The sequence below is a fragment of the Monodelphis domestica genome, chromosome 2, assembly GCF_027887165.1.
Source record: "Monodelphis domestica isolate mMonDom1 chromosome 2, mMonDom1.pri, whole genome shotgun sequence".
In the NCBI taxonomy this organism is placed as follows: domain Eukaryota; kingdom Metazoa; phylum Chordata; class Mammalia; order Didelphimorphia; family Didelphidae; genus Monodelphis; species Monodelphis domestica.
In genome coordinates this window covers 231,188,400-231,201,092 of record NC_077228.1, presented here as the reverse complement: position 1 = coordinate 231,201,092, position 12,693 = coordinate 231,188,400, and the positions used below count along the sequence as shown (strand labels likewise).

The following is a 12,693-nucleotide window of genomic DNA, read 5'->3' as shown; positions in this document are numbered from 1 at the left end:
GGCTACCTTCCTAGCCCTCGGGCCTCTGGAGTCAGAGAAAGTGGGGCGGGGCAAGGAGGCAACTGTGGTCTGTGGAAATCATTTATTGAAAAAGTAAAAAGTGTTCAATGATTTATAAAACAAAATAAAACACGAAAACGTCCGGTAGAAAAGCCAAGCTCTCGGCCAGGGAGCGGAGGAAACCGGGAGGGCCGGGGTGGAGGGGGATCCATGAACCCCTGGACCCCTTTTCCCTAAGGCCAGGCACAGCTGGGGCCTGCGAGCACCACCCCTCCGGAAGGCCTCAGCTGCCCAAGACGGAGGGGTGTGTGTGCCCGCAGCCAGTCTAATTCAACCCTCCGTGTGTGCCGAGGCTCGGGCAAGGCTCACCTGGGCTGTAAGGGGCAGGGGTTGGGGAGGGGGCAACTCTCCAACCCCCGCCTCAAGTTCAGGGTCTCTGGGGTGGGAGAGGAGAAGGTGAAGGGACATTGAGGGCTCTGCGTAGGGATGTGGTAGCAAGAGGATGTCAGTCCATCGTGGCCCCTTTGAATAGCTCCACCAGGTCCTTGTAGTCGGGGTCGATGAGGTCAGAGGGCAAGTCACCGTCGTCATTAGCGACATCTACATCAGCCCCAAGGGAGATGAGGTATCTAAGGTGAGGAGAAAAGTGGTAAAAGGGCTGGAGGGAACCCAAGGGCCTAGTGGTGACTGAGACAGCCTACAATGTTTGCTTTTCTCTGGGTAAAGGAAGAGGCATGAAGTGGTCCAAATCTCTGGACACAACCTCATGTCATGGTATCTATCCCAGAATTGGGATGTGCTGGATTTGTACTTAGTAGGAGACAGGTTAAAATGCTGGCCCTGCCATTTATGTCCTATATCACCCTGTCCTCTAGGGGGTCCCAGTTCAAGTCAATTCAAGCATCAAGTGTCCAAAATAAAATGTGGTCCTTGCCCTCAAGGATCTTATTTCTGTTTATAGTTTCCCAAATAGGGTGAAGAACTTTTAATGTCAGATGTCAGACATCTTTTAAGTTCATAGTGTCCTATCATTAAGAGGCCATCCCACTCTTCTCTACAGTGAAGGGATGTCTTATGCGACTGGGCTTTGGGTTTTAATTTGCTCCTCCCTCCAAAGTGTGACCTTGGGTGTATTACTATGACCCAGGTGTGCCATTGGCAGCCAGAAGGAGAGCAGAGACCCTACTCTTGGCTGAACCACTCACCTGGCGATGTCTGGGTAACCATCACTGCAGGCCATGTGTAGTGCTGTCCATCCTGTTTCATCTCGCTGGTGGATGTCAGCTCCATGCTTGATGAGCAACTTCACACAGTCTAGGTTCCCAGAAAGTACTGCTTCATGTAGGGCAGCCAGACCTGGAAGAGAGAAAGCATTAAGGAATTCATTAGTATGGCCAAATGGAAAGATGGGGATAAGAGCAGAAAGAGCTGGGGCTGAGAGCAAACTCCCTTTACCACATGTTTTCTTCCTGCCTGATCTAGGCTTACTAGTTGTGTGATATTAGTTACCTGTCTAGACTTCAGTCTCCTCATCTATAAGAAGAGCAGGCTGCTCCACTTGACCACTAAGGTCCCTTCCAGCTCAAACTGGTGCTCCAAGTGAGCCAATCTAAGCCTCTAAACAGTGTCAGAGTGGTCCCCAGAGCAACCTTTCCCTAATCTAAGCCCAGATTTGTTATCTGCCCCTTCAGAATTCTCCAAGCACCTGTTACCTGTCCCTTACACACAGAGACACTAATTTGTTCATAATAATAAGCCTAAGGTCTTTCTGTGATATACCTAGATAGTGCTTCAGATCCCATTACTTCCTTTAGGGTTCTAAAATTCTCTTCCAGGGTAGCATATAGTAGGGCAGACTGAAGAAATAGCCCAAAGCAGCAAAGGGAATCAGTCTTGAAACAATAAACAACATCCTAAAGGCATGGGAAGGAGGAAAAACCTCTTTTGCTCACCTGAGGGATAGATGGTATCCAGGGTCACTTTTCGAGTCCGAATGAAGCGCCCTACCTGCCGCAGATCACCCTGTCGAATGTGATCCAAAAATAGGACATCGTTGGGAAATCGGACACAGCGTTCTGCATGTAGACGTCGCTGATTATAGCGACTGCGGTGGGCAGCAGTGGTTGGCACTGAGTAACGCATCCTAGCAGGCGCTGGGAGAAAGCAAACTCTCCCCAAGTGCCCCTAAAAGACTTGGACAGTCTGAGGAAATTGGGAGTACAAACTATGGGAGTGTGCTTAGCACAGAAAGATCTTTGGTCTTTAAGAGCAACTCCCACGATCCAGGGTCAGTGGTGATGATAGCAGCAGCAGTCACAGTGATGTCCCTCTTCAGCCCTGGGCATTTCCACCTTATATAGAGCTTTCCAGGCTATATAAAGTGAACAAGTCATGCTGTTTGCCGAAGGGACTGTAATTGAGCCTCCTCCCTCCCCGTGCTCAAGATCATGTTTAGAGTCTCAGCTTTCAGCCCACCTGTCTCTGCATGCAGCCAAAAGGGTCAACTTCTTCCTGGCTACTCACTTCCAGCCCCACAGCTGGACCTAGGCACTTAAAGCAGGGCCCACTGAAATGCAGTGAGAATCATGCTAGGAAAAAGAGTCTACTGGAGGAAACTTGTGATTGCTGACTCAGTCAAGTCAGTCAACTAGCACCTACTCAAGGGGGAAACAAGGTCTAAAAATAACCATGAAGGAATATTAATACCCCAAAGCCTAAGCAATTTGGATTTGATGAGCTGGTTCTTAGGCAAGGGATGATGAAATGAGAGCTACTAGCACCCAATCGACTGTTGTTCGGCTTTCTTGGTTTCCTTCAAGTCCCAGATAAAATCCTATCTTCTATGAGAAGCATTTCCTAATCCTCCTTAATGCTGGTACCCTTTCTCTTATTAACTATCTCCCATTCATCTTGTAGATATAATTTATACAAAAATTTTTGTATATTGTCTCCCCCATTAGACTTGTGAACTTCCTGTGAGCAGGGATTTTTCTTTCTTTGTGTACCCATCATTTAGTACAAAGCCTGGCACTTGATAGGCTCTTGTTAAATCTATACCTTCTGTTTTAGAATCAATATTCTAAGACAGAAGAGCAGTAAGGGCTAGAAAATTGGGGTTAAGTGACTTGCCCATGGTCATGTAGCTAGGAAATATCTGAGTCTAGATTTGAATCCAGGACTTCCTATCTCTGAGCCTGCTTCTCTATCCACTGAACCATCCAGCTTCCCCTTTTGTGTTTCTCTAAACCATAGATAAAGGCTCTTAATAAATATTTATTGACTGTTTGCACAGCCCTGAACCTTGCTGCTGTTAGTATCCCCCAATTCACTTTGGGAAGGAGAAAAGTAAAGGACCAGAACAGGAAACAAGTGTTCCAGGAGACCTAGGCCCATCAGGTTTCTTGCCTTATCTTTTCCCCTATGCCTATTTCATATTGTCCTCTGTCTTCCTGGAACACCAACATCATGTTATTTTCCTGCTCAAAAGCCTTGAGTGGCACTCTGCCTATAAGTCCAAACTCCTCTGAGGAACATTCAAGACTCACTCAACAGAGCTCAAATCTAACCTTTCTAGCCTCATTTCTCACTGCTCCTCTACTATGAATTTTCTTCTTCAGGTGCCATTACACTGTCCCCTGAATATGCCAAGCTTATTCTTATCTTCTCCTATTCCCCCTTGCCTGGAATGTCTTTTTCATCTATCTGAAGTTAACCTATTCTTTTTCTTTTAAATCCTTACCTTCTATCTCAGAATCAATACTAAGTATTGGTTCCCAGGCAGAAGAATGTTGGGGTTAGGCAATTGGGGTTAAATGACTTGTCCAGGGTCACACAGCTAGGAAGTATCTGAGGTCATATTTAAACTCAAGATCTCCTGTCTCCTGGCCTGACTGTCTATCCACTGAGATACCTAGCTGCCCATGTCTTTTTTTTACCCCATCTCATTTTCCCCAACTCATCCCAGCCTAAGTCCTATCTCATCTAGTAAGCCTTTCCTTAAAAAGCATACTAAAACACTGATGGCAAAACTGTGAATTGATCTAACTATCCTTGAAGGTGTAAAAAATAGACTCGAATACAGGACTATAATCCCCATGAGCCTTTGCTCCACTTCCCCAGAATGCCTTGTAATCTCACCTGGGCTGAGATCGAGAAGGTATTTAAGCTGATTCAAAGGCTTTTGAGGCGCTCTTGACTCTTGGACTTCCGTTTTGGGTTAGGCCTGGCTTTTTTCATAATGTAGGTGAGGTTGGGTCTAGGCCACTCTATGGCCTAGACACATGTCTCTTATCCTGTATTTTCTTTAATCCTTAATCTTCAATAAACCTCAAAAAAAAAATATAATACTCCTTGCAGAGAGAAACTAATTTCTACCTGCCTCAGTCTCCCCAGTCTCCCTAAATTTTAATCTTTACAAAGGCATAATCAAAGTTAAAGGGGTTATAGGAATACAAAAGCATTGGCATAGTTTTGAAGGAACTGTGAATCAATCAACTATTTTGGAAAGAAATTTGGAATCATGCAATAATAATTACAATATAGTAACTAAAATGTCTTCATACTCTTTGACTCAGAGATTCCACTGCTGGCATATACCCCAGGGAAGGTATCCTAATAGACTAGCAGCTTTTCTTGTGAAAGAATTAGAATCATCAATTAGGGAATGGTTAGACAAATTGTGATACAATGAAATATTATAGGGGCAGCTGGGTGGCCCAGTAGATTGAGAGCCAGACCTAGAGACAGGAGGTCCTAGGTTCAAATATGACCTCAAACACTTTCTAGTTGTGTCACAACCCCACTTGCTTAGCTCTTACCACTTTTCTGCCTTGGGACTAATACACTGAACTGATTCTAAGAGGGAAGGTAAGGATTTTAAAAAAAGAAAGAAAGAAATATTACTATGCCATAAGAAACCATGAATACAAGGAATTTGAAGAAGCATAAAAAGACTAAGCCTAAGTGAATTTGAAAAACCAGGAAAGCAATATACACAATGACTACAAGGATGTAAATGGAAGGAACCAAAAAAAGAAACAACTCTTTAATTAACAATAACCAAGCTTCACCCAGAGAAGAGTTGAGAAAATTCACTACCATTTCTTCTTTGCCAAGATGGTAAAGGGTGGATCATGGGTATAGGTTGTTGTATATAGTCAGACAAGGTTGCTGAAGTTACTTTTACTTTACTGCTTTCTCTTACACTCCCTTTAAATCTTTGTTTCAGGAGAATTCATTGGTTTGGAGAAAAAGGAAAAATATATTGAGAAATTAAGGTATATCAATAAAAAATAAGATTTAAAAAATCTTTTCCAGTCACTCAATCCCTCTAGTCATCTCTCTGTCTTCATGTAAGCACCTATAGTCTGTACCACTTAGTTTGGTGTTTACCTGATATCTGGGTTGTAAAAATGTTTTAGGGTTGTGTGTTGTCTCCCCAATTAGATTGTAAGTTTCCTAAGGGGGAAAAAATTTGTCATATTTTTTATGTTCCATGTTATATAGAATACCAATTATGGATTCAATAATGTTAAATGAATGAATAAGTTAAAATTTTGAGAACAAATGAAATCCCAGAATGATACCCAAAGGTTCAGAAGGAACCTTAAAGATAATATTGTTCAACCATTTAATTTTATTGTTGTTGTTGAATCATGTCTACCTCTTTATGGCACAACTGACCATAGCTATCCATGGAGTTTTCTTGGCTAGGTTACTGGAATGGTTTATCATTTCCTTCTCCAAAGAAGCCTGGAGATCTTTTTGTTAGGCAATTAGAGGTTAAATGACTTGCCCAGGGTCACACAGCTAGAACATATCTGAGGCCACATTTGAACTCATATCTTATTGACTCCAGGCCCAGCACACTCCCCAAAACTTGTCACATAGTTTTGGAAGTGTCTGAGGCTGGATTTGAACTCAGGCCATCATTACTCCGGCCCAATGCCCTTAACCACTGAGTCACAGCTGCCTCTACTTAATTTTAATTTATTTATTTAAATAATTTTATTGATTTAATTTTTATTTTTTCAATCTACTTAATTTTTACAGAATCAATAAACCTTAACTGGGGTACAAAGTACCTTGTCCAAGATCAAAAGATCTAGGATTCTGACTCAGGTTTTCCATTCTATATTTATTGTTCTTCTACCCTACATCTCCTCATGTCCTCCAGCTCCATTGAACTATAAGAAATAACCAAATGTGTAGCAAGGGTGGGGATTAGAGTAAATAATCAAGCTTCCTTCTTATTAAGGAGTGAGATAGAGGAGAGAGTCTAGCTTTGACCTTAGGAAAAGCCAAGTTTGTGGGTTTTGTTGTTGTTGTTGTTGTTTTGTTTTATTTGGTTAATTTAGAACATTATTCCTTGGTTACAAAAATCATGTTCTAGTCCTCCCTCCCCTCCCCCGCCCTTCCCGTAGTCGATGTGCAATTCCACTGGGTATTACGTGTGTCCTTGATCAGAACTTGTTTCCATGCTGTTGATGTTTGCACTAGGATATTCATTTAGAGTCTACATCCCCAATCATATCCCCTCGACCCATGTAATCAAGCAGTTGTGTTTGTTTTTTAAGGGGGAAATAAAGCAGCCAAAAAAGTGGTGGCAGCAAGGAGAGAAACTAGCAATGGGACAGACTGGTTGTCAGTGGTAGTTGATGCTGCTGGCAACCCCTTTCAGCCTGGCTCAGAGTCAGCCTGGGCTTATTAAGTGACTAATGTGAAAAGTGACAAGCTCCATTTGCTGCTCTTTATCCCAGTTAGCTGTCCTTCATGAGCTTGAAGGATTTAGTAGAGAGAAAAAGAGGACAGTTCTCTCACACTAAGAGATAGTTTCTCCTTTTGGGGAACCAAGAACTTGCTAGGCTGCTCTCTGAGCTAAAGTAGAAAACCACTGAAGAGGGGCAACTGGGTATCCCAGTGGATAGAGCACCAGGCCTGGAAAGAAGAGGACCTGGGTTCAGATTTGGCTTCAGACACTTCCTAGCTGTGAGACTCTAGGCAAGTCACTTAAACCCTATTGCCTTGATGCTGTGAATTTTAAAATTAATATTCAATAACTAAGTATTGTATTTTAAAAGTTCTATTAATAATAACTAGGGCAAAAGAACTGCCTGCATTCAGCCCCTTTCCCAGGTCCAAAGAGAGATAGGGAGGAGTTACAGCCACTTAAATACAATCACACAAAACACAGGGATGCAGGAAAAGGAAATTTTGGGAAATACTAAGGGACTTCTGATGGATGAAGTCCAAAGGCTCAAAATCTCCATTTATACAATGCTCTTCTTAGAACTGATACTGACAGAAAGTAAGGAAAAGAGAGAGACACACAGAGAGAGAGGGAGGGAATGGGGGGAGAGAGAGAAAGAAAAAGAAAGAGAGAGGAGGAAAGAAAAAGGAAGGAAGGAAGGAAGGAAGGAAGGAAGGAAGGAAGGAAGGAAGGAAGGAAGGAAGGAAGGAAGGAAGGAAGGAAGGAAGGAAGGAAGGAAGGAAGGAAGGGAGGGAGGGAGGGAGGGAGGGAGGGAGGAAGGAAGGAAGGAAGGAAGGAAGGAAGGAAGGAAGGAAGGAAGGAAAGAAAAAGAAAGGAAGGAAGGAAGGAAGGAAGGAAGGAAGGAAGGAAGGAAGGAAGGAAGGAAGGAAGGAAGGAAGGAAGGAAGGAAGGAAGGGAGGGAGGGAGGAAGGGAGGGAGGAAGGGAGGAAGGAAGGAGGGAAGGAAGGAAGGAAGGGAGGGAGGGAGGAAGGAAAGAGAGAGAGGGAAAGAGGAAGGTCAGTACTTGTATACCATGTTGGTCTTAACAAATACTTATCAAGCCAAATGTTAAGGGGGTTACATTTTTCATGTATATGTGTTTGTGTGTATACATACAATATATACCCATATGTATATTTATATGCTTCCATATGTGTCCATATGTTGTATATACTTAAATATTGTCTCAGCACACTAGAATCTAAAGTTTAGTGGATTGAGAGCCAGTCCTCTAGATGGGATTTCCTAGGTTCAAATCTGGTCTCAGGCACTTCCTAGCTGTGTGACCCTGGGAAAACACTTAACCCCCATTGCCTAGTCCTTCTGCCTTAGAACTCATATATAGTATTGTAAGGAATTAAATTTAAGGGTTTGACTAAAATATGTGAGGATTCTAAAATAATATGGCAGTTGCCAATTTAAAATATTATTGCTCAAGGTAAAATGACTTTTATTTATAAAAAGGGTCAAAAGAGTGAAAGTATAGAAATACAAAAAGAGGGTAGAGAAGATATCTACCCTATCACACTAAATATTGCTCCAGTGCTGGGCTCAGCTGGTCAGGGCTTGTTAACCCTCCAAAGAACCCAGAGTTTCACCCACAGGGCCTCCTCCAAGAAGGGAAGACCTCTCCGAAACTAATCTCTTTCCAGACACTAGGAAAGGAAGGCCAGCTACTCACTCATCCAAGAGGCAGTCCAAGTCCCAAGTTACCTCCAAGAGGCAGGTTCAGGCAGAAGAGGACTCTCAGAAGACTATCTCTAGAAGACTGCTTGCAGAAGACTCCCTTGCCAAAGAAGATCAGGACTTTGATAGTCCTTTTTGTCCCTTCCTCTCTTCACAGGGGCCAACCACAGCTTCCAAATTGCCTAGCACTGGGTCATTGGGATTCACACTTCTCATCCTCTGCAAGTGTAAACTCTTATCAAAAGGATTCACAAATTCCTGACTGATTGAGTTTCTGAGGGTGTGAACTCTTTAAGTAAGTGACTGGTGAATTCTCTTACTTGTTGGCTAACAAAGTGTTAAATAGGGGTGTTTTCAGTTTTTGGTTGATTAAAAGTTGCTGATTGATAGACAAAGAAAGTCTGATTCATACTTCACAGTATTGATTCTAAGGCAGGAGATAAGAATTTTAAAAATAAAAATAAATAAAGTTTAGATAAATTTGAGACAGCAGTTCTCAATTTGGGGTCTATGAACCTGCTTTTAAAAATTTTTTTATAACTATAACTATTTTTCTTCATAATACTACATATTTTATTTATACATTCAAAGTCAATATTCTGCTTTCCTACTTCATTTTGTGTGTTGTCTTCCCCCTGAGGGCAGGGATTCTCTTTTTATTCATTTGTATCCCCAACCCCTAGCTCAGTGCTTGGCACATAGTAAGATATCAATAAATGAATGTTTGTTAAGGTCATCTGAAAACCAGTTGTTACATTTTGCCCTTCCCACATGGTTCTCTTGTACATTTTTTGGGAATCGAGGAATATCTAGTTTCTGTGCCATTGACTTAAGCTCCCACCAGTTATGTTCCTCTAATTTTTTTTTAACCCTCACCTTCTGTCTTAGAATCAATAATATGTATTGGTTCCAAGGCAGAAAAATGGTAAGTGATAGGCAATGGGGGTTAAGTGTTTTGCCCAGGATCATTTAGCTAGGAATTATCTGAGGCCAGATTTAAACCCTCAGCGCTAGACCTCACACCCTATTTGCACTATGCTACACAGTTGCCCCAGCGTTCTTCCAATTTTAGGGGATTCCCTGCACCCCACTTCCATTTATCCATTTAACAGTCATATTAGATTTTTCAAAAGGAATATTTGCTCCAAATGTTTCACAAGAACAAATATACAAAAAACCTTCCCAGCACCTAGGGAGCCTAATCCCCCCACCCCCCTTATACCATCTCTGTCTATGGGGAAAAGATGGGAATTAGGTTCCCAGTCTATTTTTTTTAATTTTTTAAAAATATTTTTCCCATGGTTACATGATTTATTTTTTCTCCCTCCCCTCTTCCCTCCTCCCTTTCAGAGCTGACAAGCAATTGCACTGGATTATATAGGTTCCCAGTTTAATTCATTTCCTATATAGCAAAGTCCTACCAAGTTCTGAAGTCTCCTGGGCTTAAGTCCCAATAGGCTGGCTTCTCAAGGCTTCCCTGCTGGGCTGATAGGAAAGAAGCTTTACAAATATTATCTCATTTGATGCTCACAACAACCCAGGGAGATTAAATGCTATTATTACCCCCAATTTACAGCTGAGGAAACTGAAGCCCAGAGAAGTTAAGTGTCTTGTCCAGTATTACACAGCTAGTAGGTATTGAAGCCAAATTTGAACTCAGATCTCCAGACTCCTAGGCTAGCATTCTATCTGCCATCTGTTTGCTATAACATCTGGCCTGGAGTTCTTCCTGGAGTCCTCCTTTTTACATGATTTTTAAAAAAAGTTTATTTAAGAGAGAGAACTGGGAACATTATACACAGAAAGTGAAACAATCCAATATAATGGACTTTGCTAATACAAAATAATCCCAAGGGAATTATGAGAAAGAATGCTATCCACATCAAAGAGAAAGAACTGTGGGAGTAGAAACACAGAAGAAAAACAAATGACCTATCATTTGTTTATATGGGTATATGATTTGGGGTTTTGGCTTAAAAAGATTGTTCTATTGCAAAAATGAATAATACGGAAATAGGTATCAGTAATAACATTTGTATAACCTAGTGGAAATGCTTATTGGTTCTGGGAGAAGGAAAGGGTAGGGAAAGAAAATGAAATATGTAAACATGGAAAAATATTTTAAAAATAAAAAAGTTAAACCTCTTACACCTTATACCAAGATTAACTCAGAGTAGTTAAATTACTTAAATATAAAGAGGGAAATAAACAAATTAGATGAACATAGAATAGTATATGGGTCAGATCTATGAGGAATAAAGGAATTTAAGACCAAGCAGGAGATAGAAAACATTACAAAATGTAAAATGAATAATTTTGATTAAATTAAAAAGTTCCTGTACAAACAAAACCAATACAACCAAAATTAGAAGGAAAGCAACTAATAGGGGGAAAAATTTATAGCTAAAATCTCTGACAAAGGTTTCATTTCTCAAATTTATAAGGAGCTGTCAATTGTCCAAAAAATCAAGCCATTCCCCAATTGACAAATGGTCAAGGGACATGAATAGGCAATTTTCAGATAAAGAAATCAAAACTATCAATAAGAACATGAAAAAGTGTTCTAAATCTCTCATAACTGGAGAAATGCAAATCAAAACAACGCTGAGGTATCACCTCACACCTAGCAGAGAGGCCAATATGACAGTAAGGAAAATAAATGTTGGAGGGGTTGTAGCAAAATCGGGACATTAAAGCATTGCTGGTGGAGTTGTGAATTGAGCCAACCATTCTGGAAGACAATTTGGAATTATGCGCAAAGGGCTTTAAAAGAATGCCTGTCCTTTGAGCCAGCCTTACCCCTGCTGGGTTTGTACCCTAAAGAGATCATAATGAAAAATGTTTGTACAAAAATATTCATAGCTGCACTCTTTGTGGTGGCAAAAAATGGAAAATGAGAGGATGCCCTTCAATTGGGGAATGGCTGAACAAATTGTGGTATCTGATGGTGATGAAATACTATTGTGTTGAAAGGAATGATGATCTGGAGGATTTACATATGAACTTCGAGAGCCTCAGTGAACTGATGCAGAGTGAAATGAGCAAAACTAGAAGAACTTTGTACACAGAAAGTAAAACATTGTGGAACAATCCAATGTAATATACTTTGCTACTAGTAGCAATGCAACAAGTCAGGACACTACTGAAAGAGTTATGGGAAAGAATGCTGTCCACACTGAGAAAAAGAACTATGGAAATAAAAATGCAAAAGTAAAATATATTACATCACTTATCACATATATACATGGGTATGTGATTTGGAGTTTAGACTTTAAAAAATCGTTTTATAGCAAAAATGAATAATATGGAAATAGGTATCAAGTGACAACATTTGTACAACCCAGTGGAATTGCTTGTTTGCTCTGGGATCAGGCAGAGAAGAAGGGAGGGAAAGAAAATGAATCATGGAAACATGGAAAAATATTTAAAATAATTATTTTATAATATTATGTATTTTAATTTTATAATATTAAAAATTAAAATTAAAACATACAAATGATTTTTAAAAAAGAAAGAGAGAGATAGCAAGAGAGAGAGAGAGAGAGAACTGGCAAGGTGGGAAGTCATTGAAAAGTCCCAAGGGCAAACCCAGCCAACCCTACCTCTCCTTCACCCTCAGGGACTACAGTTTTGGGACCCATTAATGGGGAATGGGAAATGCAAGGCACTAGGAAGGGTCCCTCTGCCTAGACAGGTCCTCCAGTTAACAGGACACAGTGCCCTTAACAAGAAAGGTTCCTATGGCTCAAATTCCACTGCCAAAAACATAGACCTGAAAGGGGGCAACAGAGAAAGACCAGAAATTCCAAGCCCCTTTCTTGGGGTCACAGGGCCTAAAAGGCAGAGAGGGAAATGTAGCCCTTCAACCAACACCCAGCTCAATAGAAGGTGCCAGTACTGCGGGTGAACAGGACCTTTACCTCCTTGTGGCTGCCAGAAAGAGAAAATGACACTGTCCTAGCCTGGGATCTTTAAAGACCCAGGCCTGCTCTGGCTGGCAGCCAGTGGAAAGAGGCTTCTTCTACCTGAGTGGCAGGGGAACAGGCTGTCTCCTGCCAGAAGCAGATCCCTGCCATCTCCCACATAGGTGCTTCTACTTCCCTCTTTGGTGATGCCTGAGTCATCTTTTTTGTTTGTTTATTTGTCGAATCAACAAGTATTTCCTAACCTCCTACCAAGTGCCAGGCACTGAGCTAAGGGGCTAAGGATACAAAGAAAGACATTAAACAGTCCTTAGTCTCCAGGAACTCTAAGTTTAA

At 41.3% G+C, this 12,693-nt stretch overlaps 1 protein-coding gene across 1 annotated transcript; it reads right to left on the bottom strand.

Annotated features, from left to right (window-relative positions):
- Window positions 1-68: 68 nt before the first annotated feature.
- Window positions 69-2,350, bottom strand: PPP1R27 (protein phosphatase 1 regulatory subunit 27). Its single transcript, XM_001379685.4, has 3 exons — window positions 1,953-2,350; window positions 1,206-1,356; window positions 69-629 (listed from the first exon to the last, which is right to left on the bottom strand). Exons 1-3 carry the CDS (start codon window positions 2,140-2,142, stop codon window positions 506-508), a joined length of 465 nt encoding a protein of 154 aa, XP_001379722.1. The 5' UTR covers window positions 2,143-2,350; the 3' UTR covers window positions 69-505.
- Between the last annotated feature and the right edge of the window lie 10,343 nt (window positions 2,351-12,693).

What these genes read in the sequence shown, in the direction of transcription:
- PPP1R27 (XM_001379685.4), bottom strand. Translation starts at nt 2,142, where the DNA reads ATGCGTTACTCAGTGCCAACCACTGCTGCCCACCGCAGTCGCTATAAT. An exon ending in GGATACCATCTATCCCTCAG is followed by an intron (nt 1,357 to 1,952) that starts GTGAGCAAAAGA and finishes TCTCTCTTCCAG; the next exon opens with GTCTGGCTGCCCTACATGAA. An exon ending in GGTTACCCAGACATCGCCAG is followed by an intron (nt 630 to 1,205) that starts GTGAGTGGTTCA and finishes TCCTCACCTTAG; the next exon opens with ATACCTCATCTCCCTTGGGG.